This window comes from Myotis nattereri (genome assembly GCF_964212035.1).
Source record: "Myotis nattereri genome assembly, chromosome: 2".
Lineage (NCBI taxonomy): Eukaryota > Metazoa > Chordata > Mammalia > Chiroptera > Vespertilionidae > Myotis > Myotis nattereri.
Genome location: NC_138076.1, coordinates 139,843,140 through 139,869,046, shown reverse-complemented (window position 1 = coordinate 139,869,046; position 25,907 = coordinate 139,843,140). Strand labels below are relative to the sequence as shown.

Below are 25,907 nucleotides of genomic sequence, written 5' to 3'. Positions count from 1 at the left end.
AGGCTAGCATAGGCTAAAAAGGCGTATGATGTCCAGGATCAAGGTAGGGTGTAACTAATACAGGCTCAGGTAAGAGGCTGCCATGCATTACTAATGAGAGACTCAGCCAAAAGGTTGCCTGCAATTCCTAAAGCATCAGATCTTGTATGTAGTTAGAAAGACGGGAATTCCTTTATGAATTACTTTTTTGCAAAGCTATATTTATAAGAATTTGACCACTCTACAAATACATAACCTTCTAAGATGCCATCATAGTAAAGAACAACAATTTGGTTACATTTTAGAGAGAAAGTCTACATTGAAATGAACATTGTGAGAAAACTCAATTTAATGATACCTTGGAGTATATTCTTGCTTCATATACTGCTGTTTTCATTGCAAGGTAAGAACTCATATAAAATTTTTACCTTATTTTATTGTATTTTAGTCTTTGTTGCAACTGATAGGAATAGTTTGTCTTTTTACTATCGATCACTTACTTTGAAGTAATGACAGTGAACAGATCATTCTTTTGAAAATTCTTAATAATGTAGATAATTTGAGACTTCTGTGTTTTTTTTTCTTTTCTTTAAATGTTAAAATCATGCTTTTATTATGTTATGCAACTGTACTGAAAGAAGCTCTGATTCTAACATTTGTCTTCTGAAGAGTGATTTAAAATATTTGTCTTTGTCATTTAATCATTTAAAATTTTATAACTAAAGACAAATTGAGTACTGAAACTTTCTTCATATCAGTATACAGAAGAATAGTAAACAGATGTTTTAAGAAAGACTTTAACATTTGGTGCTAAGAATTGATTTTCAGTTATTTTATAGAAATGTGATTTGTAAATTCATTTTTATAAAAATATTTTATGGGGAAAGCATTTATTAATTTATAATTCCTAAAAGAGCTGTATATTTTGGAGCTTGTAGGAGAAGAGGGAGAAATTACTGAAGTATAAAAGAGTAGTGAGGTCAAAGATGCTATTTTCTAATCCTAGTGGTGACTGAAACTCCTTGGTCAAATGTCATAGAGAGTTGAGATGTGGAGTGGACTTAGGAGATGAACGTGCCTAACACCATTATTTTGTGATATGTATGGTAGCATGCTGGAGTTTGCCATTTGCTAAGTGGTAGGGCTAAAGCTAAAATTTGGATCTCTGGACTCTAAGTCTCATGCTTGTCCTACGGTGTTATGTTTCTGTGTAAATCTAGGTGCACTGCTCTTTCTTTCTGGATTACCAGTCATTTTGATGTCTCACAGGGAATTTGCTGGTCAAAATCTTTCAGAAAATGCAAAATACCTAATAGCTACACTCAGTCTGAGACTTAGAATTTAGTTTAAAATGATCTGTTCAGTAATTAGAACATGTGACCAAGATATTTGTGAATATATGTATATATATATATATATATATATATATATATATATATATATATATATAATTATTTATTTATTTCTCTCTAGCAGGATATATTTGTGCATCATCCATCTTGACGGAAACATCAAAGTGAGTATTTCTTGTTCATTATGTCCTCTGAAACATAAAGCCAATAAGAACAAGCAAATTTAAGCAGATAACTACATCTGCTTTTACAAATAAAGAAAATACTTTACAAAATAAGGGCATTATGTGTTCTTTAACACATTTCCACAAATTGAAAATTATCAAGCATTCAGTTCCTTATTTATGAAGCAATTATTTTTCACTTTTATTTTAATGATAAAAGGAGTTCTTGGAGGTATCCAAAGACTGTAGATACTAAAGAGACATTACTTTCAATTCAAAGATTTGTAAAGAAGTTATACTCAGTAATTACCCATTTTATATTATTATCATCAATGTACATTGCTGATTACAAATGTGCTGTATCTTAACATAGAGTGAAACATCGTTTAATGATTAAAAAGAATAAAATTGAGCCTGGCTGGCATGGCTCAGTGGTTGAACATTGACCTATGAACCAGGAGGTCATGGTTTGATTCCTGGTGAGGGCACATGCCTGGGTTGTGGACTTGATCCCCAGTATGGGGCATGCAGGAGGCAGCTGATCAATGATTCTCTCTCATCACTGATATTTCTATCTCTGTCTCCCTCTCCCTTCCTCTCTGAAATCAATAAAAACATATATTTAAAAAATAATAAAATTGATCTCACACTAAATAATGAAAATCATTCTTTGGATTAAACTGATCTGCTTAATGAAAAGCAGAATTCTATTCCCCATTGATTTTGGTAAATCACAGTATGATGTGCTTACTCACATTAATGCTATACTGCCCTTTATGACATGGTAAAGGAGTAAATATTAGGTTTGATAAAAGTGAACGTGCTCTTGGCAAATACTTATCTCACCAGTTTTATGAAGTCATGTGGTGAAAATAGCATGCGTGTTGGTGCTAAAATACTACACTATTTTGTTTATTTCTCTACCTTGAAGTTCCTTCCTAAAATTCATTTACATCAGAGACTGGAGAGATTTGGGGACACTCCCCTGAATTTTGTAAAATGAGACAGCACCACCACCCAAATCTAACCCCTCCAAAAGGGGGAGGGGGACCTTTTAAATGTTAAACTAAGAAAGACCTCTTTGATAAAGTGATGGAAATCAGGAGGAAAACACCAGCCCTCTCTTGGGAAAGGCTTGTTCAGGTTGCCTTGGGGCCTTTGACTATACAAGTTCTTTTTGTTTTCTTCCAGAAACGGATTTAATGAAAATCGACAGAAAAGAGCTCTTTTAGCAGCGCAGGTAGGTTATGCCTCAGATGGAGAGAGAGGCAGAGAAACAATTCATTCTGCTTTGGGACTCTGCTGTCACTTCAACAATGAGACCGTTGTGGAAGGGAATAAAATGCTAAAAACAAGACAGGAAGGAGGAGGAAGAGGCAAAGTAACTTCTCTACTGCTTTTCTGTGCCCCTCCAATTCATGCTCAGTTCACATTTACTTGTTTACTTGCTCTTCACCTCCGTTTCCTACTGAGAGGGTCACAGTATTTGTGGGAGATTCAATCTCATCTACTTGCCAGAAAATTTAAATGGTTTTAAAAATTAAGCCCCAAATCAGGACAATAACAACAGAACAAATACAAGCAAATAGAGCAGAGAAGGGTGCAAATGATCGGAGTTAAATACTGCAAAGGTCATCAGAGATGTCCTTGACAAACAGTTTTTATATAAATTTAAATTACAGACACTCTGAAGAGGTAACTTTTTTTTTTTTTTTTTTTTTTTTTTTTTTTTTTTTTTTAGGGCTGGGATAGCACTGAATTTGAGGATGTCTTTTTGTCTAGACCTTTTTATATAAAGGACATTGGATAATATATTTGCATAATTTTCAAACTATGGCTGGAATGTTCAAATGAGTGGGTTTTAAAAAACATTTTTCAATAAAAGATGGATGGCAAAAGAGAGAATCCTAATTTAAAGGCATTTCTTTGGAAAGTAATAAGATTTGAGCATTTAGATAGCAAACAGCATATATATTCAAGGAGGCTTTTGTCAAATGCTGAAATGCAATACATTTCTGGTAAATGCCTAAATGTTATTTTTTGGTGTTAATTAAAAAGAATTAAAGAGAGATTTGATATGCTGTTGTGACAATTTAGAAGACAGAACTAATTTATTTTAATCAAGTGATAGGTGTGCTGAAATGGACAAAGGATTGTATATGAAATGGAAATATTTTATTTTTTCCTGTAAAGAGTGGTGTACTTAAGTATCATGTGAAGTCGTTAAAATGATCTTTCTCTTAGAAATTTTATGTACCTGTTTGCCAGCACCAGTGGTTCTCAACCTTCTGACCCTTTAAATACAGTTCCTCATGTTGTGACCCAACCATGAAATTATTTTCGTTGCTACTTCATAACTGTAATGTTGCTACTGTTATGAATCGTAATGTAAATATCTGATATGCAGGCTGGTCTTAGGCGACCCCTGTGAAAGGGTCATTCGACCGCTAAAGGGGTCGCGACCCACAGGTTGAGAACCACTGCGACAAAAAGACATCATCTTGACTCAGTAGAAAATCCAATTTTTGAGAAAAACTGCATTCCATTGGACCCACTAGATTGAAGAACCTTGAGACATATCCTACAGTTGTCACATGGAGTGACCTATTGCTGGGATTACACAGCGTGGGGGAAAGTAGGTTTACAAATGTGAGTATGTGAAACACAGAGTTTATTCTTGTAGTATTATTTATTAATTGTTATATTATTTTCCGTATGAACAACTGTAAAACTACATTTGTACCACCCTTATTATTATTGTCCTTACAGGTGTCTTAGAATTTGTATAATTTACTCCAAAGTAGTTACGTTAATACCCTCTTTTTGTTAAGTTAGGAGCTCACCTTGTTTTGATTTCTCTTTTAGAGAGAAAGAAGAATAGGACACTTGCCTTTTTATTTCCTGGAACTAAAGCACATACATCAGGATTATTTAATATTTGAACACATTTTAAAAGAATAAATGTTAAAGAAGGACAATGAAGTCATAATCATGTGTTGCACTGTTTAGGACTGAAATTTCATCTGTTATAAGGCCATTCCTCTCTCCAGATTCACTCCCCTGCTCTAGGAAGACAGAACACTGGTGGATAGATATCTGTGCAAGTAAGAATTCAGAAATATGTTGCCAGTGAGATGAACAATGAGCAAAGAAAGGGTAGTCAGGCTTCTCTCAATGGTGTATTTGTGTGCTGCAGCGATTTCTCATTGAAAGACTGCATTTCTCTGTGCTTCTCAGCCTCCTGTGGAGATGTAATCAGCAGGAGGAAGAATGGCCTATTCTTTTTTATCACTTATGTGAATACATGCACCCACTGCTTGCATTTTTTCTTTTCTTTTTGCATTACATTTAAAAATTCTCCTGAAAGCAGGGGCTGAGACCTAGACTCAGGTGCAGGTAATTTATTTAGGATGTGCACAGTCAGGGAGAGAGAAACATAAGACTCGGAAGGCAGAAAATCCAATACAGCTATGTTAATAAGGGGTTGTTTGCTTTAGGCATCTGGGGCTCCGTCTTACTGGGGACTCTCTGAGGGGCTGTGTAGAATGTGTTGTAGAGTTGTTTCTCCAATGGATGGGGAAAGCTGGGATACTTATTCACCAGCTCCTTTTCCTCCTTGGATGAGGGCGACTGCCTGGGGGGCCTTAAATCATCCCCTGGAAGGCACTTTCTGTGGTCAGTCCTACTTGTGGTCTATTTCCTTGGGTGGAAATAAAAAGAAGCTGGTGTTTGAAGTTGGAGGGTCTCAATGTGCACAGAAACCCGGGAGCAGGTGAAGTGGAATGAAAGGATGCAGGGAGGGGCAGCCACAGAATCTTTCATAGACATGGTTCTAAACAGCCTTGGGAGGCAGGCCATTCCCATTCAATAATGTCTATTTTCAGTTTAGTTGGTGTTTGTTGATGACATACAAGAGATCATACTAAAGATAAGCATGAATAGCAGTACTTGTTATGTAGAAACTCATTGTCCAGTGGAGGCCTGTAAAGAATTCATTTCTGTGTAACTTGTTCATTGAACCTGAGACACCACCAATTATTTGCCATTATTTATGTGACATAAAAAACAAAAGTGCTCCCAATTATAAATATAAAATACCATTCTGAGTTCAGATCTGTTTGAAAAATGGAAATGATGTGTCATGTCCTACCACGGTTGAAATATTATAGTCTGACACATGGGATGCTGTGGTCATTAGGATGCTGTGATAGGCAGGAGACTGGTATTGTAGGGAGTCAGACCTAGTCATGCTAGGTAGTGAGAGGATAGGGAGCAAAAAGCAACTTATATATTCTTGCCTTAGTCTAGTGTTGTCCAGTGTATTCAGTTTTTGCCTAATAATAAAATTATCTAACAGGTTTAGAACCCTTAATATGGGCCTGGCACTATTCTGGGTACTTTACTTATCCCATCTCATTTAATCCTCACAATTCTGTGAGGCAGTTACTGTTATTCCATTTTATAGGTGGGGAATTGAGGCTGACAATGTTAAATAATTTGTTCAAGGTTATAAGCCTGTATGAGGCAGAGTTGAAGTCACTGTTCACTTTTAGTGAGCATCAGAGGTAATTCGTTGGAGCCAAAGAAGATTTTGGTGCCCAGTAATATTGGTGGTTATGCTAGATTTAGGCAGCTGGAAAAAAATGAGACTGATGAGAGAATATAACTTGCTGTCTTGGGGATAATCAAGGTCACAGACTGATTTGGTTGTGAGTCTGACTTGGTTTGAAGAGAGAGGCAAGGGCAAAAAGGGGAGATTAAGTAGTGAGGATAAAACCCTGGAGGAATGACAGCAGGAATCAATGAACTTGGGACCATGATGCGGGCCAAGGAGTTTAGAAAGATGTCTTGAAGTGGTGAGTGTGGGAGTTCTTCTAGCAGGCATGGTTTGCCTGTTAAAATAAAAAGTACCTGGTTGGAAAATGCTACAATAAAACTTTACATGTAGGAAGGAGATGAGAGCCCTAGCCGGTATGGCTCAGTGGATAGAGCGTTGGCCTGTGGACTGAAGGGTCCCGGGTTTGATTTTGGTCAAAGGCATGTACCTTGGTTGCAGGCTCCCTGCCCTGGTCAGGGACATGCGGGAGGCAACCAATGGATGTGTCTCTCTCACATCGGTGTTTCTGTCTCTCCTTCTCCCTTCCACTCTCTGTAAAAAATCAATGAAAAATTATCTGCTGGTGAGGATTAAAAAAAAAAAAAAAAAAAAGGAAGGAGATGAGAATATATTGAGAAAGGACTTTGTATCTGAGTCAAATTCCATATCACCCTTTCTTCTTATCCTTTACCCTTCAAGTTTTTCTAACATCCTCTAGTACTCAATTTAACAATTATGTGGCAAAATTTTGGAGCGTGTATTCTGTGAGCATAAAACTGCCACTGGAAAGGACAGTGCTGCAGACCATATACTATATTAGAGGCCCCATGCACAAAATTCATGCAAGGGCCTGGGCCACCCCTGCCACCACGGACGGGGGCCTCTGCTGCCTCTGCCGCTGTCCCTGCCCGCTGTGGCTTTGTCCAGAAGGAAGGACGTCTGGGAGGACATCCGGTCTGATTTGCATATTACAGTTTTATTATTATAGATTGGCTTTGAGTTGGAATAAAAATCACTATTGAGCCCTGGCTGGTTTGGCTCAGTGGATGGAGCATCGGCCTGCGGATTAGGGGGTCCTGGGTTCGATTGCAGTCAAGGGCATGTACCTTGGTTGCAGGCACATCCCCAGTGGGGGGTGTGCAGGAGGCAGCTGATCGATGTTTCTCTCTCATCGATGTTTCTAACTCTCTATCCCTATCCCTTCCTCTCTGTAAAACATCAATAAAATACATTTTTTTAAAAAATCACTATTCATTAGTTTTAGTAACTCATAATTATTTGCTACTAATCCATATGGACCTCTAAAAGTATTAAGGTTTTATCTGAGTTGCTTAGATTAATATAAATCTCTCTTGCTAATTTTCTGTGCCCGAGGTACTATGGAGGAATCTTTACATAAATTGTTTTATTTATTGTTATGACTACACAATAAAATAGGTACCATTGTTCCCATTTTACAGACAAGTAAAGGAAGGCACTAAGAGGTTAGGAAACTTGTCTAAGAGTAAGTACTGACAGGATTAGGACTCTAATCTGGGTCTCTCTGATTCACTAATCCATGCTTTTAACCCTACAGTGCCTTGAGGACTATTAAAATACATGTAAATGTTCTATGAACCTTCGAGTGTTAGCTCTTTGGAAGCTCTGTGGATGGTGCCTTCACAGATGGGTCTGCAGGCAGTGGGAACATCATTGTCCGTCCATTGGCCTCATGCATTTTCTCCAGACCCATTTGCACTTGGGAGCATCAGAGAACTGCTACTTCTGCAGGCAGAACAGTCAGTTAATGCAAAAATAAAGACTCTAACCAGGCTCTTTCCCAAGGAGGGCAGGGAGGCAGAACTGAGGTCAGATAGGATAAAGAACATGTCAAAGTCATGTTGAGGCAAAACCACTGCCTCACTGAGATTGCCTCAGTAACTCAAGAAAATAGAAAGTCAGGACCTTATAATCTCTGTATTTTTAGCTATTTTCCAATTTGCCTGTTTGGCTTGATTTAAATAATCTAATTCTCTTGAATTCTTATTTCTTTCTTTCCAAGTTTGAAGCAACATCTCCAAGATACTTCTTCCATGAAGCTATTAATTGGGGTGAGAGTAAAATAAAAGGTCAGTGCTACATGTATGTTTTTGTATTTGTTTTCTCCAAAAGACCCCTTTGGGGGATATAATGAATCAACTCTTTGTTATTTCCATATAATGCAAGAAGGAAATGGAGCCAGGGTGGTAAAAATACTTAGTAATAATTTAGGTTCACTTCTTTTTTTGGAAACAAGCAGGGTTAAGCACTCAGACAAAGCTGATAACTGTATGACCAGGACAGATATCCTTGGGTATCAGAAACTTATTTTCTAAAGCAATTACTTGTCCCTTGGTCCCTCCTTGACATCCTCTTTTTGCTTACCAATTTCCTGTTTTTGTTAAGCAGAAAGCTGATAGTAGTTTAAAATTTAATTTGTTTTTCCTTGCATTTAAAATAACAAGACTTTTTGTTTTTGGCTTAATATTGTTTTCAGAGAATAAATAGGGCTGTAAATATTTTTTGAAGGAAATACATTTGTTCACCTGAATATTTTAGGCATTATTCACTGTAAAAATGGAAGATGGTGATGTAAGATAAAATTTAAATATAGTATTGCCCCTTAGAGGAAAAACCCTGCATTTAAGTTTATGAAAAATATTCCTAACCTATATTTACGATCAAAGTTGAAACAGCTCATTTTTCTTCAGTTAAGACATTCTACTTAGAGAGTTGTCTGTGTTTAAGTGTAGAGAGAAACTTTAGATCCGTGGATCTTAAGGTGGAAGGATAATAGGGTTCCCCAATTCTTGCCTTTGGCAAAACTGTGGTTCAGTTCCTGCAGTTAGATAAGTGCTTTCATGACCTTGACATATTCCAGAAAGGTACAATCTCTAGTAATACTTTACTGGGACTCAAAGATGTCCTCTAGCTCTCTCTGTGTTACTTAAATCCTTCTTGCTTGAGTTTTGCCAGCTGCCTCTTGTCCTCTCCTTATTAGAGGAAAAATTTTCACTGATTCATTTGCGTTTTTAAACCTCACTCAGGAGCTCATAGTTTCTTGCTTCTTCTTTTCAACATAATCCGTTGGGGCGAGTTTTCTTTCCATGAAAGAAAGAAAATATTTTTGATGACGGCCAGCTGTGACTTTGGCTTCTCTCCCATTAGAACTAAATATGGGTCAGAAAAAAAAATGCATCATTTGTAATTAAGCCTGAGGATTAATACACAAACTTCAAATTAAATTTTTAATCATTCTCTTAAAAAATGGGAGTTTCATTTTGAGTTTTATACTTCACCCCATCCTTTGAGCTACGAAATGGACGTGATTCTTTAACACAGCACTTGCTCCTGGGGAAGGACCCCACTGGACGTACAGCGGGTGCCAAACGCCGTCAAGGGAATCAGCAGCAGCTTGTGTATTTCTGGATCTCATCATCTGGGGACAGGGATTCCTTACATGGGAACTTGACCTTTCAATGGCTTGAAGGAAGCTAACCTTTGCTCTCAGGGTAGTTGGAGATGTGAAAGCCTGTCTTTCTTGTTTCACAGCACACATAATGAAATGAACTAGATAAAGCTTTGATGGGCTTAATTCTTTAGCTCATCAAGGCAAGGTGCCCAGCGTTCTGTTTGAGTTAATAGTGGTTACAGTTAGTCCAAGCTAAATCTTGACATATTATGTTTATAAGAACTGGTGCATGCCAGGAGATAACTTATTTATTTTGTCCCTCAGGTTCTTGCCCTCATGAATGCCTTAACGGAGCTTTCTGTTCTAAGGCTGGTACATGTGACTGCCAAATATTTCAGGCACTTGGGACACGGTGCCAGATTGGTAAGTTTCAGGGATACTTATGAGAGAATTATGAGATGCTGAAGAAGACATTAAGGCATAATTTTCTATATTAGGGTTCATCCATTGGGATTTGGACCAATCACATTGTATATTAATTTGAATGCTCACAATTCATTCCCAGCAATTTAGAAACAACATAAAAAAGAATAAATATATATGCCTACTTTCTCTTCTCACTTATCTCTACTATTTCCTCAAGCAGTTTTTCCTACTCTAGATGATACTAGCCCATTAAAACCATGTTCTCATTCATCTCCCTTTTTCTTGATAAATTAGATTCATTATTTGGAGCCACACATTCTTTTTGACTTTGAGTTAATTGGATATTCTGTACATAAAATAGAAATAATAATGAGAGCTCTTCAAAGCAGAGGATTCTTTTTAAAAATTTTTTTAGCCATGGTGTCTAGGTTAGGATCTTACATCAACCATAATCAATAAATATTCATTGGTGTAATGGGTATTTATTGAGCATCTACTAGATCCCAGGCTAGGCTCTGGGGATACAGTAGTGAACAATATAGACATGTTCCTGTTCTCTTGGAGTTACAGTTTAGAGGACGGGACTAACACACAACAGATACACATTAATCACACTTGTGACGTACTATAAAGTAAAAGATTCTATGAAAATTTGCAACAGAGGTGAGGCATACTGTCAAAGAAGACTGCCTGAGTAATGAACCACTCTCTGTTTTCCCCCAAAAAAGGCCAAAGTTGGCCAAGGCTAATAAATTTAGGTAATATTACAAAAGAAAAGGCATAATTGTGCCTTATCTTTATGCTCTCTATATAGGGTATTGAAATATTTTACAGATATCAATTACTCAATAAATGTCATTGATTTTCATATTATTCTAAAGGGGAGGATCTCAAAAATTCAAATAGAATAGAGGGCTAGCCACAAGGGTAATAAGGGAGGTAGACATGAGTATAATAGGAGATGATGTTTAATTTAAGACAAACATTGCTTAAAATTTGGCCAGTTTAAAATCATGATTTTTTAAAATTTTTTATTTATTTAAAATGTACCTTTATTGTTGAAAATATTACAGGTACCTCCCTTTCCTTTTTTATTGACCCCCGTCACCCCACTTCTGCCCTCACCCCAGGCCTTCACTGCACTATTGTCTGTCCATGGGTTATGCATATAGAGGTCATGAATTTTTAAATTCCAGCATACGTTGGATGACTAATGCTCCCATCCCCAGATGTATAAACATGATATTTTTTTGTCAGTGGTTATTTTTCTCTGTGGATACTATTAAGATATTTTTGAAAAAATTGTGGAGACTGGAACACTCTATGCTGCCAATGATAATTTTTAGGACACTCGGTGGTGACATTTTATTCTTTTGTGAGCCATTATATTGCTTTATCACTATCACTTTCTTTTACTGTATCATTCTCCCTACTCCTCCTTTCTTCCAGAATCTTCCTTTGGGAGCAAACATAAGAAAGTTTCTAACATAAATCCTTTCTTCAAAGCAACTTGAAAGCCATGTTTTCCTTCAGGGAAGTTTAATGGTTTTGAGAGCAACCAGTAATTTTATGTTAGTTATCTCTTCCTGTAATATTGACCACCAGAGAAGACAATATTTATTTTAATGCAATAGAATCACCTATCATGACTGAACCTTCCTAGAAACAGGTGTAATTTATTTTATTCTACTAAGTATTACCCTATTTCTTTTCAGTGCCAAACATGGGCAATGGCAGAGATGGGATTTGCAAAACCTGGGGACAGTACCACTTTGAAACGTTTGACGGCATCTACTATTATTTCCCAGGAAACTGTTCTTACATATTTGCAAAAGACTGTGGTAATTTGGAGCCTCGGTACACTGTATGGGTAAGTGAACCTAGGGTATAATTAACTTAAGACTTACTTCTGGTGAAACCTATTCTTTTAAAGTACTGGAAAAATTATAGAAAATCTCTCTATATAAAAGCCCAGCAACGGGAATGGCGGAATGACCAGAACAACTGGAACGACTGGTGGCTATGACAGCCAACCAGCCTGATCTGGGCTCTGATGGGTCCCCTCACCCACCCGGCTGGCCCCACTCCCAATTGGCCCCCAACACCTGATCAGGGGTGGGGCCAGCAGGCCAACTGCCTGCGGCCCCTCCCCCACACCATCCTGGTCCAATGGGCCTCAATTGGGGCAGCCCAGCTGGACCCCACCCATGCACAAATTCATGCACTGGGCCTCTAATATATAATAATCAGAGTATGAATACTAAGGGAAGGAGAGTGTTTGGTACTTTAAGGGGTGGATAAAATTTGCAGCTATATTGAGTGTCCTTCTATCAAGATGGGGCCTAGGACTGAGAAAAGGAAGATTTAGACCTATGTGGAAGGGACTTTCAGGCAGTGCAGAAATGTCTACATCACGGATGTCAAAATGCCAACTCCAGTTGATGTCCTCATCCTTCAGGTGTTATTTGATCATTTTGAAGAGAAGGTGGGTCCAGGCACCACCATATTACTCATATATGTTTCCTTCTTCACACATCCAGTGTCATGTCACCTGCATTAATTTTTAAAACATCCCCCCTCAGTATGAACGGGAGAGCAGCATTTATGAAATGGACTCCATACATTACATGAGCGCAGGCTAGAGTGCCGCAACCTTTCATGGTGGGGGTTCAGGATCTGAAAGAGGGACCGATGCACCAATGAAAATGCTATACAAGAAATACGGATTTAGAAGGCATGGGGGGAGCAGGTGGAGACCTTTCTTGAAGAGGCACACTGACTTCTGGTTGGTCTGCTTTTATTCACTTGAAAACACATTTGCCCTTTAAGTATATGCATATAGGTATATCAAAGGTAAATTTTGGTAAATAGTAAAAGGATTATCAGGTTAGGAATTTTTCTTGAGCCATTGAGCCTACAGCAGGGCAATATTATGCTAATTTTCAGCCCTGCTGAATATCAAAGTCCATTGACCTTTCAATGGGCCTTTTTGCATTAATATACTAACTACTGTTGGTTTTAGCCTCCAGCAAGCACAGGCTAGAGCAGGGGTGGGCAAACTTTTTGACTTGAGGGCCACAATGGGTTCTTAAACTGGACCGGAGGGCTGGAACAAAAGCATGGATGGAGTGTTTGTGTGAACTAATATAAATTCAAAGTAAACATCATTACATACAAGGGTACGGTCTTTTTTTTCAATAGTTTTATTCATTTCAAACGGGCTGGATCCGGCCCGCGGGCCGTAGTTTGCCCACGGCTGGGCTAGAGTATATGGATGCAGGCAGCTAATTGCTAGGTGGATTGATACTCTATGATTGAGCTCACGAGGTAGTTCTTAGTTTCAGAATTCTTGCTTCAAAAGAATCTTAGGAGACATCCAGGAATATAAGCTGCAGAGTGGCTCTAGCTGAAGGAAGTCAGTCCCTCTTTCCCTGCCCACAATCTTCCCCTGAATTTCAGGGATCTTAAAGCACACCCAGGAAACTGCTGAGTGCCCTGTTCAAAAGCTAAACTCTCCATAGCTGTCATTTGTTTGAATCTTTTTCCCCCCCTCTAATTATATTAGAGTTGCATAAATTCTTTTTGTCTCTTAGGTGAGGCAAATTTAAAAAAGTAGATCCTGAAATTTTTCAAGAACAACAAATCCTAATGATCCAGGAAGGAAACGAGGTCTATTGAAAGTTAACTTATGAGGCATAAAGATTAAAAAATTGGAGGTTTCTTTAGATGGGAGAGGTAGTGGAACACCTTCAGCACTCACAGGGCTCCTGTTATCAGTCCCTTACTGTCCTTTATGCCTTCACCCTCTCCCTGGGTTTATCACTCAAACACCTTCTGACTCCTTCATTGAAGTGATCTTGTGCAGTGTCTCACCATTTTGAGGACTAAAGTGTCAACTAGATAATCTATTCTTTGATAATAATACACAATGCTGAACTTGCTCCAAGAGCTAATAGATACTGTTTCTACTTGGCCCTGTTTTGCTTGGTGGAATTTGCTTTCAGATCAACAAATCCATTTGTTTTAAATATCATCTTTCCCCTGATTATAGAAATACTAGAGGCCTGGTGCATGAAAATTCATGCACTGAAGGAGGGGTCCCTCAGCCCGGCCTGCCCCCTCTCACAGTCTGGGAGACCTCAGGAGTGGAAGGCAACCCAGCACTCAGGGGAAGGCGATGCCCTATCACACCTCTGCTGCTGCCACTGCCGGCAGCGCAAGCCTCAGCTGACCCTGGTTACCTGAGCCTTGGGCGGCCCTGAGCGGCTGGGCAGACATCACTCTGGGCAGCTGGGGGGCTGAGGAGACTGGGGGACTTTGGAGACAGGCATGTCTGCCACCCTGTCAGGGCTGAGGGGACTGGGCGCCACCATCTTGTGGCTGTAGGTGCCGCCATCTTTGAATATGGAGCAGTCAATTAGCATATTCCCTCCTTATTGGCTGTGGGCACCACCATCTTTTAGGGAGGGGCATCAATTAGCATATTCCCTCCTTATTGGCTGTGGGTGCCGCCATCTTTGTGACTGCTTGAGGGTCAATTAGCATATCCCCTCTTTATTAGATAGGATTTCACTTCATTTGTAGAAAAATTTAAAAATTCAGAAAAGTCTGAAAAATAATACTAGAACTATAAGTCAAGAGTTACCTTTGCTAATGGCTTCATATATTTCCTTTTACACATTTTTCTTCTGGGTTTTGTACACATTTATAATATTAAACTCATACTATGTATAATTTTCTGTCCTATATTTTCACTTAATATTATATGAAGAACTTTCTTGCATTTCAAATATCCTTGACAAACACTAATTTTATTAGTTATGTTTGTTTCAACTTATAGAATATTCAAATTATTTAACTATGCCCTGTTTTAGAAATGTAGAATGTTTTAGAAATGTTTAAAAATATTTTCAGTATTTTAAAACATATATTGATAAACACCTTTATGAACATATTTTTATTCTCCTGATTCTTTTCCCTTTAATTTCAATTTTACTTTTTATGAAAATAATATATGCACACAGTTTAAAAGATTTCAGCAAAGCTTACAAAGTGAAAAATAAAATAAAATAAGATAAGATAAAAATAAAATAAAATAGCCCTGCCTTCTTCCACTCTCAAGCCCCAGCTGAAGTCTGGCTCTTCAAAGCCAATTACTTCAACTTCTTTCGATGTTTTTTTCTGGCTTTTATTTTACATTTCAAAATACACTATTATTTTTTTTTTCCAAAGATAGGCCTTACTCACTTCTTACTATGGAAAATGAGGAATCATCTCAGGTGCATCACCCTTCCTAACCCTAACGCACACACACTTTCTTTCCCTCCTCCTAATAGAAATATATTACCATTTTTAGTTAAATCACATGTGTGTTTTTTCACTTATTTCCATTTATGTATTATACATATATGGATAATATTCATATAAGTATTGTTTAGAATTGAGCTTGATAGGTTATTATGATTTTACTAGAGGCCCAATGCATGAAATTCATGTGAGGGGTTTGGCCCACACAGCCCCGGCCAGCCCTAGCAGCTGCTCACAACCTGGGCCAGCCCTCGCAGCCTGGCTTCATCTGGAAGGTCATCTGGACAGTCATTCTGCTGTTCGGTCTAATTAGCATATTAGCTCTTTATTAAATACTAGAGGCCCAGTGCATAAAAATTTGTGCACTCCGGGGGGTCCCTCAGCCTGGCCTGTGTCATCTCACAGTCTGGGACCCCTCGGGGGATGTTCACCTGCTGGCTTAGGCCTGGTCCCTGGGGGATCGGGCCTAAGCTGGCAGACAGACATCCCTCTGGCAGCCCGGGAGTCCTCGGAGGATGTCCACTTGCCAGTGGGGAGCAGGCCTAAGCTGCAGTCAGACATCCTTAGTGCTGCTGAGGAGGCGGGAGAGGCTCCCACCACCACTGCTGTGCTGGCAGCCATCAGCCTGGCTTGTGGCTGAGCAGAGCTCCCCCTGTGGGAGTGCACTGACCACCAGGGGGCAGCTCCTGCATTGAGCATCTGCCCCCTGGTGGTCAGTGTGTGTCATAGTGACCAGTCATTCCCAGTTGTTCTGCTGTTAGGGTCAATTTGCATATTACCCTTTTATTATATAGGAGGATTTTTCTTTGTTGTGGATTTATATAGAGTTAACATCCTAATTTTGATTTGCTGCATGTGCTATACAGCAATCACTATTTTTTCCCCCTCCAAACTCTCTAGCACTATAAAACTCTTCTCAATATGGTCAGATACTTTAGGAAATCCCTCAGTTTCTCCTTCCACTCCATGACGCATGATGTGTCCATTTCTTAGTTCTTTATTCTCTGCTCCCATTGAGACTGGCTGTTTTGGAGCCCACTGCACACCTAGCACTTGGGATTCCTCTTCACCATCCTCCTGGAGAATTTCATTCTTGTTTCTCCTGTGTTGATTTCTCTGTTTTTTGGGTCCATAAAATGTCTAGTGATCCTAGAACTTTGTTCATACTTGAGAGATAGGCTCTGTAAAGCTCATTGGATGCTCCAAACATGAGAACAGTCTTATTTGTCGTGTTGATTGAGCAGAAATCTAGGTATTCATCCTTGTTTTAATTGACTATGTTTTTGAGTTGTTTTCTTGAAAGAAAAGACACTTTGCTAGAAAGTGTGCATGGAAGTAATTATCTTGAAACCTTGATTATAAGTTGGAAATCACTTTCAGAATTTTGAAATGCAATCCATTCTGATTTTTGACATTTTACATATGGCCTTCCTCAACCTCCTGCAGACATTTTTAGTTATTCTCTTTATCCCTAGGGTTGTGCAATTTTGTGAATATGTAAGTTTTTAAAAAAATTATTATGCTGGGTATGGGTACTTCATGGGACCTTTTAAGCTTTAAAAATGACTCAGTATTGGAATAATATTTCTTTTTCTTCCTTTCTTTTAGAATTTTCTTTTTCTCTTTCAGAAATTCTGTGATTCAGATATTAGAGCTCCTGAAATAAGTGATTGATTCCTTAATTTTCATGTTAATTCTTCCCTATTTTCCATCTTTTTTTTTTTTTTTTGGTTTACATTTTGGGAGATTTATTTCCAACTCTTAGATATTTATCTTCTAATCATTCTATTTCAGTTATAGGTTTCTCCTATGATACTGTCAATATACAATTCTTATTTTTATTCTTTGAATTTCATTTTAATATAATTTTATTCTTCTTTCCTGAATGATATAACTCACTAACTCACTTTTCCCTCTGAAGATATTAGTTATGAATTTTTGGAAGTTTATTTAAAAATGTTGATTACTTTTATATTTGGTTTATATATTTGTATTTCATATTGCAGGCTTTTATCATGATCCATGAATGTTTATTCACATTTGAGGATTAGGCTCTAAATATATGGATGGGGACTTGCTTGCATGGTGGGAAATTGAGCAGGGAGCCTCTAGTTTCATTAAATATGCCCCAGATAGGAGTATCTGTACGTCCTTTTTCCATTTCATTTCTCCAAGAAAAAATTTCCCCAGCATCCTGAATGAGGTCAGTGCATGGATTCCTGGATACTGCCAGCATTTTAGGCATACCTCTTCAGGCTTTTGCACTTGTTATTCCTTTGCCTAGAATGGTCTTCTAAATATCCATCTGACTTGCTCTTATGCCTCCTTTATCTTTACTAGAATTTCCTTTTATTAGTGAGGCTTTCATTGGCTACTCAACTTAAAATTAACACCCAATCTTTGACACATACTCTTTATCCCCTTTGTCTGCTTAATGTTTCTCCTTTGTGTTGTCTAGCATCATATATATTTTAGTTATATTTTTTATTAACTGTTTACCTCTAATGAAATAAAAGTTTCATGAGAGCAGGTGTTTTTATCTGTTTTGCTGACTATTACATCTCTCGAATCTAGAATAGTAACTGGTAGATAATAAAGGATCGATAAAATTTGCTGATTATTCATTTAATATATATTACATTTATTCAGTATTAAGCATTTATCTTATTGGTGACTTTCTTATCACTTTTATGCTTAGAAAGTTGTTTTCTGTCTATATAGTTACTTATATTTTCTTTCGGTTATGTTTCCATCATTATACTCTATTTTGTGAACCTTCTGAAATTAATTTTGGAAGAGGTTGTTCTCCTTTCTCCGTTTCTTCCTTGCTTTCTCTTTTCTTTTTACTAATTTATTAATTTTCCCTATCCATTTATTTTTTGAAAAACAATCTCTCTTCCTTAAAGTGTCTGGGCAATTTTATTTTTAGTGAGGTTATAGTTACTATTGCAATCTTTACACAAAGCTTTATGTAGAGCTCTATTTGAAGCTCGATTTCATGATTCTCTAACAGGTAAAAAATATGGATATACCAATTACAAATGGCCTGGCCAGCATGGCTCAATGGTTGAGCTTCAACCTATGAACCAGGAGGTCATTCGGGGCAGGGCACAAGTCTGGGTTGCAGGCTTGATCCCCACTAGGGTATGTGCAGGAGGCAGCTGATCAATGATTCTCTCTCATCATTGATGTTTCTCTCTCTCCCTTCCTCTCTGATATCAATAAAAATATATTTAAAAATTACAAATGTGTTTCTTTGTGGTGCTTTACAGTCTTGTCAGACTATTTTTTCTAATATACACCATGTTAAAAAAATGCTGAATTAACTTGTACTTTATGAAGTTAATCCTGTTGTCCAATTTCTGAGATGAATATTTGTTTTCTCTTAAAAATCTAAAATGTAGTTATAATTTTGTATAGTGTCATAGGACTAATGATGCCATAGAAATATAGACATATATTGAAGTTTTAGTAATTGAAATGAAGGCTTATATTCCTATCCTTCCTTTTGTTTTTCTCTCTTTAAGGTTCATAATAGCCCTAAGTGCCTTGGTTCAGTGTATTATTGTTACCGATCGATCAGTTTGTTCTTTTCAGACCAACAGGAAATTCGAATTTATGGGCATGAAATAAAAAAGAATGGAATCAGGTAAGATGGAATAAATGATGTAATGAAAATAACACATGGACAAAGAGCACTTTCAAACACCTCACATTGAAAGTGAATTGTGGAGCAGGAAGAGAGAATTTCTTTTCAACAATAACCTTTAAGTTATATCATAGATACCAGAACTTAGGTACGCTCCAAGGCCAGCCAGGTGGCCAGGAATCTAGCCATTGTAACCTCCCTATTGCTTATGTAGGATACAAATATGTTTACATAGGTGGAGAAAAGATGATCATATCTTTTTCTAAGAGACTCGAGAGATATCTTCAGAGCTGAAGTGTTCAATCATTTTTGGCCTCTATCTTTTCTTCATTCTTTTTTTATTTTTAAAGCAGAAACTTTAAATAAAACCAAATCTCTGCAAGTCTTTTCCAAATTTATGTGAATGAAGTTTGAGTGTCACTTGAGTTTTTCCATTAGTGTTCTGACAAAGATTCAGAGCCAATATGTAATTGGCCTTCTTGAATAGATCAGAAAGGGGGCCACTATGGTTTTCTGTCTGCCAAAAATAATATCTGAGGGATTTAGGTAAAGAGATATTTACTTATTAAGTCAGTGGAAGGTTTTATACATTTTAAACTAGGAATACTGTAGAATAATCTGCCTTCCAATCTAAATAATTATAGAGATATTTAGTCTTAACTATCTCTTGGCTGAGGTATGCCAGAAAAAGGAAATTACCACATGGAACAATGCTATCCATCCTTCAGAATTCACTAGCAAGTGTTTGAACCAGAGGGATTCTTTCCAGAGCTTTGGCCTGGCCAACCTAGGTGCTGTTTTTCTCAGTTTAGATTCCTTAGAGTCAACAGATGGTACAGAAAGGACTTTGGATGAAGGACCAGGGGAGCCAGGCACTCTGTAGTAGCCTGTCTCTCTGGGCTTGTTTTCTTGATCAGTTGGGTTCTGTACTTCTAATTATCTTATAAAAGAAACAGCCATTTGAATGGGAAGATAACACACTACATATGTATTTCCTGGAACCAAATTTAAATAGAAATTTAGAATTCCCTATATGGGATTTTAGGTAACATAATTGACACTTTAAAAAAATTATGTTTTATAAAGCAGAAATGGCATTCAAGGAGATTTTCAAGAATACTAACCCTTTGTTAATTCAAAGATATAATATTTAAGTTTTAACTCAGAGATGTCGTATGATAGAAAAAGGATGGCTTTCTTATTAACCAACTAACTTGCTTATACTAAACGCTGTATCTGGCCTAGGGCCTAACTCATAGCAGGTGTTAGAGAAATGTTTGCCAAAATGAAATCAAATACATGAGGCTCTGCACATCATGTCTCACCTCTCTGGACTTCTGTTCTCTCACCTGTACATATGAATCTGTAAATAATTTTTAGCATTAATCAGTGCATTCATTTTAGTTTACATTGTTAATGTTTCTTGCTGAGGTTGGAGTTTTTCTTAAATTTCTGGGAGATTCTCTAGTTTTTCCTATTATCCCCCATCACTACTAACATCCTTTTATGTTATAGACATCAGAATAATCACATACATCTCTTTTATTTTAAAAAACAGTTTTATCTAATCAATTTACTATGAAAGAGATAAATGACAACTGACCAAACCAAAAACTACCCACAACAAAACAACTATACCTCTATAAAATCAATATTCTATTGCTATAAAATATTTTTATACAACCTGATTCACTTTTTTATGCATACCTTTTATAAACTTATAAACTTAATATTATTCATACTGAATTTTACTATGCATTTAATGAGTTCCTCATGTTTATAATTTTAAATATTAACAGATTATGGAAGCAATTAGCTAAAGTCTTTTTATTTATTCTCCAAAGTAAATTTTTAGTTATTTTCCTATTTTGACTAATTATCTATAAAAATTTATATGCAGACATCTTTGGGAAAATGAATAGATATTTTGAATTATTTCTTTGTGGACTATCCCTTTGTTAATGAGTCTGTCTAGTTTTATAGTTTTTGTATCATGTAGCCATTCTTTTCCTGAAAAGGAACCCAGTAATTAGAAGTTTTGAGAGAAATGTGTAAATATACCTATTAACCTCTCGCCTCACTTACAGTATAGTTTATAATTTTCAGTTAGCATGGCTATGGTGATAACAATGATTTTTGCCTCCCATTTCTTGAATTATAGCACCTGCTCTTTTCTGTCATATAAGTGACTAGAAGGGGAATGGTGTTCTTTCAAAAGTATCCTAGGCAACTTACTATGCTTCTAAAATGTCCAATTATTTAGTTTTCTTTAGTTTGCATATGTTTCCCACTTCCTTTGTACGTTAGCATGCTTATGAAAAGTGAAAAGACTAGACAGTGGATCAGGAATTTAAATACTCAATGTGACCCTTATGTAAATAGCCCCAATTTTATGCCTTTTAAAAATTATGAATATAAAAACTGTGGTACATCTACATAATGGAATACTATGCTGCTGTAAAAAGGAAGGAATTCTTACCATTTGCAACAGCATGGATGGAACTGGAGAGCAATATGCTAAGTGAAATAAGCCAGTCAATGAAAGAAAAATACCACATGATCTCACTCATTTATGGATAATAAGGACCATTATAAACTGATGAACAAAAATAGATACAGAGGCAGAGCAACCTCGAACAGACTGTCAAACTACAGCGGGAAGGCTGTTGGGAGTTGTGGTGCAAGGAGGGTGGGTAAGAGATCAACTGAAGGACTTGTATGCATGCATATAAGCATAACCGATGGACACAAGACACTGGGGGTAGGGGAGGCCAGGGGATTGTCAAGGGGAGGGAAAAAGGAGACATATGTAATACTCTTGGTAACAATTTAAGCAATAAAAAAATTAATTACAAAAAAAAATAAAATACATGTAAATAGAAAAAAAATATGAATATAGCCTGTACACCCCGCCCCCACCCCCACCCTTAATTGCTGTCCTTCGGAGGGGAGTGGCCCCCAGCCAGCCCGGCCCCACCCACCCCCACCGCCTCTACCCGAAGTCCCGGCGGTGGTAAGAGTCGGGGTCACAGTATTTTGTGACAACCACTCTGTTGGCGAACTTGCGACCTGTCAGGCCCTGCATGGCTTTCTGGCAGTCACACACAGAGGCGAACTCGACGAAGACCTTTCCGCAGCCGGGCGCCTCGACGCCGTCCACGGGCCGGGGGATCTCGATGGACTTGGCCTGCCCGTGCTTGCTGCACTCGTCCCGCACGTCCTCCACGATCTCCTCGTACTCCTCGTCGTCCAGCAGCTCCTCGGGCAGCACCGTGTTCAGGAGGCACAGGACCGCCGTGGGCTGGCCGCCCATCTGCGCCTGGGAGCTCAGCAGGCCCGGCACTTGCAGGGTCACGGGGGCCTGGAGGACGGCGCTCGGCGTGGCATTCTTGGCCCCCACACTCGCCCTCTGCACCTGCAGCGTCCTGTCCCCCAGCTGCATCCCGTTCAGCCCCGCCGTGGCCTGATCCGTGGCGCGGATGTCCACGTACTCACAGAAGGCGCAGCCCTTGGAGAGCCCGGTGGCGCCGTCCTTGACCAGGTGGAAGGCCTTGAGAGGCCCGAACGATGTGAGCAGCTCTTTCACCTGGTCCTCGTTCAGGTAGTTGGGCAAGCCCCCGACGAACAGCTTGTGGGCAGAGTCCGGGACCACGGTGGACACCACGCCGGGCAGGGAGACCGAGGGGCTCTCCGACAGGCCGGGCAGGGGCTGGTAGTCGTGGGGCCGGCGGATCTTCAGCGACTGGCCCTGGAAGATGATGCCGTCCAAGGCCATGGCCTGGGTGGTCTCGTCCACGGAGCGGAACTCCAAGAAGGCAAAGCCCTTGTCCTGGTTGATCTGCACGGCCAGGACGGGGTGGCCCGGGGCCCGCGTCAGCCCGCCCAGGCGCATCTGGGCGTTGAAGAAGTCCACCATGGCCTCCTCGGTGAGGCCGAAGGGGATGTTGCCCACGTAGAGGCGCCGGGCCTGCCTGGTCATCTGGCTCCCCACCCCAGGCACGGGCGTCGGGGTCACAGCCAGCCCGTCCGGGGTGGCGGTGGGGAGGAGGGCGGTGGCTGGAATCTGACCCGCAGCTTGCATGGCCTTGTTCTGCACGGGGGTGACGTGCTCAAAGCCGGGCGGCGGCACGTCCCAGTATTTGCGGACCTTCATCTTCTTCTCATGGCGGGGGGAGCGAATCAATCGACCCCGCTCCTCTTTAGCGCCTCTGGCCAAAGGTTTGCTTCGCCGCCGGTCCCGGGATGCGCTCCGCTGGTCCGGGTTGCGCCTGTCGCGGCTCCGGCTGCGGCTCTTGCGGTCCCGGCTGCGTGAGCGGCTGCGGCTGCGCTTGCGGTGCCGGTTCTCCTTGTCTCGCTCTTGCTTATTCTCGATGAGCTGCCGCTGGAACTCCTGGAGGTCCGACATGCTGAGACGGCCGCTTAAGGGCCCTGTGCAGCGCTCACCTCGCCTTGCTGCCTGCCCTCTCTACCCGCTCGCTCCAGGCAGGTCCAGGGGTTCCCAAAGGTGTGAAGGGAGCCAGCGAAGAATGAAGGACATGGTGACAGCGGTCAGTTGATCAGCATAGGGAGATTCTCTTGCTGGGTTTTCTCGCCAGGATCCCCAGACAAGTTCTGTCTTTATTCTCGTGCTACATCTATACTTATACCAGTTGATTTAAATCCTATTTATTATAATCCAAAAGTTAGGGCGTTTCTTATCTCCATTCCAAGGTTACTCTATTGTTCTATTAAGCTACAAGGACGTAACTGAAAGAGATTCTCCTAAATAAAGATTATGTAGTTTAAGCATGATTGTTCGTAGTTAAGGTGATTAACTACCCGCCTGGCACTTTAGTTAAGGGGATTTACTGATCTATTCCCTTCCTTAGTCCTAAACAACCTTTCTCAGAGAGGTGACCTTGGTTAAAACACATAGCGCTAAGAAGGGGAGCAAACATATTAAGAACAGTATGCCATATATGCCAGGTCCCTTGAAACATAAACTGTGCAGATGTTTCTTCCCTGTGTCAAGCAGCAAGGGTGGACCGGCTTCCGGCAAATTCCCCCATTTTTATTTCTTAAATGATAGCATGTGTAAATCAGCAGCCACCTCTCGGATTAGGTTGTTTAAGACTCGGAGGAAGACTTGTTTGTGACTTTGCCAACAGGTCAGTCTGAGGCTTAACCCTATATCTGCTCCCGACATGTTTGTACTTCAAAATTTTGAGCAACACTTTTTAAAAAATCTTTAACAATCTAGATAAAAAATACATTAAGCTCATTATTCAAAGTAGACATAGTTATTTTCCAGATTATAAAAATCAGTGATATTTAGCAGAAGTGTGTTTTTGTTGGTTGAAAGAATCATCCAATTATAAGTATAAAATCTAAATCATCATGGAGAAACGGATATAACTTTTGTTGTCTTTTTATTTCAATATTGAATTTTTCAAAACACAAGATTTTCTGCAGGATGGTTGCTTGGTAAATCTAACTGCATAGTTTATTCAATAATTTTGAATAATAACTATGTTTTACTTAAGTGTCTGTTACTATGAAAAGCATGATCTATAACTGATTCTTCATTATAATTAAATTGCCTTTGTTCCATTTTTCAAGTTTAACATTGCCTCAGACAATTGGACAGGTTTCTGTTGAGAAACTAGCTGACTACATTCTGGTGAAAACAACCTTTGGTTTTTCATTGGCTTGGGATGGAATATCTGGAATTTACCTCAAAATATCTGAGGAGCTTAAAGGGAAATCCTGTGGCCTATGTGGAAACTACAATGGCATTCAATCTGATGATTTCATCATTCAACAAGGTAAGGGGAGCACAATAAATGTGCGGATACTTCTGAGGTCTTTCTCCTTCACCAGTCAAGCTGTTTTTACCCAGAAGGGTACAACTTGTCCTAGGTTGGGTAAAATTAGTAGCTATAACTTGTCTGTTTTAGAAATGTTAAGTGCAGTTTGAATGGAAAAAAAAATATTTGTGTCATGCTTGAAAACCATTATTTATTTTATATTTGCAAAATTAAGATACAGGACTTACTCATGTAACAAATAATTGAGCATGTACTTCTTGTCAGGCACTGTTGTAAGAGCTTGGAATGCATCAGTGAATAAAACAAAGACTCCGTCCTTTTTGGGACTTACATTTTAGTGATTCAAATCCATTGGAGAAAAAGTACTCACTTTTGGACAAAAGCTATTTTGCATCCAGTCTTGATAGGAATAAAACAAATGACTGCCAAATAATAGTTTCGCAAAAATATTTAAATGTGAACAATATTGTAAAAGTTGAATAACTTGAAACTGTTTTTTTATGAATAATGGTGTCTCTTTCATCATTTATCTATCTATTCAAAGTCATGAAACTAATCTCTGTAAACTATTAAAAATGTGTTCTCTTATACTTTGGTTACTAGTGTGTACTGGCAATGGAATAAGAGAGTCACAGGACACAATCATGATTTAGGTCCACATGGAGAGGTATAATAAAAAAAGAGTACTGTTCTTAGTACCAGTAGACATGGTTGTGAATCTTGTTTCTAGTCTTAAAAGCTTTGTTGTTTGGGGCAACTCATTTAATCTCTCTGATGCTGTTTATTCAGCTGAAAAATAGGAATATGGTAAGTCTGAACCTTAATAGTTATCAGGAATAATAAGAACATATCTTGATATTATTTACAATAATAGTTAATATAAGCACATAACTATATTATTCTCAACCCTTACAAGATTCTGTAAGATGGGTGGTATTTCCTTAATTTTTTAATGACACAAGGTGGTCTGCCCAATGTAACCCAGCTTGTAAAATGCTGCTGTCAGGGTTGGATTACAGATCTGAAAATCTCCCAACCCTATGCTTAGGTAAATGTGTGAGAAATGGACTTTAAATCTGTAAAGTACTATATAATACTTTTAAAAAATATGTTTTTATCAATTTTAGAGAGAGAGGAAGGGAGAGAGAGAAATATCGATGAGAGAGAAACATCAACATTAATTGGCTGCCTCCTGC

The 25,907-nt window shown here is 38.8% G+C and overlaps 2 protein-coding genes across 2 annotated transcripts in view; one reads left to right on the top strand and one right to left on the bottom strand.

The window, feature by feature from the left end:
* Positions 1 to 303: 303 nt before the first annotated feature.
* The window catches only part of OTOGL (otogelin like), a gene marked incomplete at both ends in the record, with an annotated part of 144,967 nt that continues 119,363 nt past the window's right edge, over positions 304 to 25,907 (top strand). The window contains 8 exons of the mRNA XM_081084691.1: positions 304 to 382; positions 1,456 to 1,495; positions 2,687 to 2,735; positions 8,134 to 8,200; positions 9,847 to 9,945; positions 11,664 to 11,818; positions 18,783 to 18,904; positions 24,503 to 24,708. Coding sequence (XP_080940817.1) covers positions 304 to 382; positions 1,456 to 1,495; positions 2,687 to 2,735; positions 8,134 to 8,200; positions 9,847 to 9,945; positions 11,664 to 11,818; positions 18,783 to 18,904; positions 24,503 to 24,708 — 817 coding nt within the window. The remainder of the gene's footprint in view (positions 383 to 1,455; positions 1,496 to 2,686; positions 2,736 to 8,133; positions 8,201 to 9,846; positions 9,946 to 11,663; positions 11,819 to 18,782; positions 18,905 to 24,502; positions 24,709 to 25,907) is intronic.
* On the bottom strand, positions 21,897 to 23,309 carry LOC308514723 (splicing factor U2AF 65 kDa subunit-like; the record flags this gene model as incomplete). Its single annotated transcript, XM_081084990.1, has 1 exon — positions 21,897 to 23,309. One exon carries the CDS (start codon positions 23,307 to 23,309, stop codon positions 21,897 to 21,899), a length of 1,413 nt encoding a protein of 470 aa, XP_080941116.1.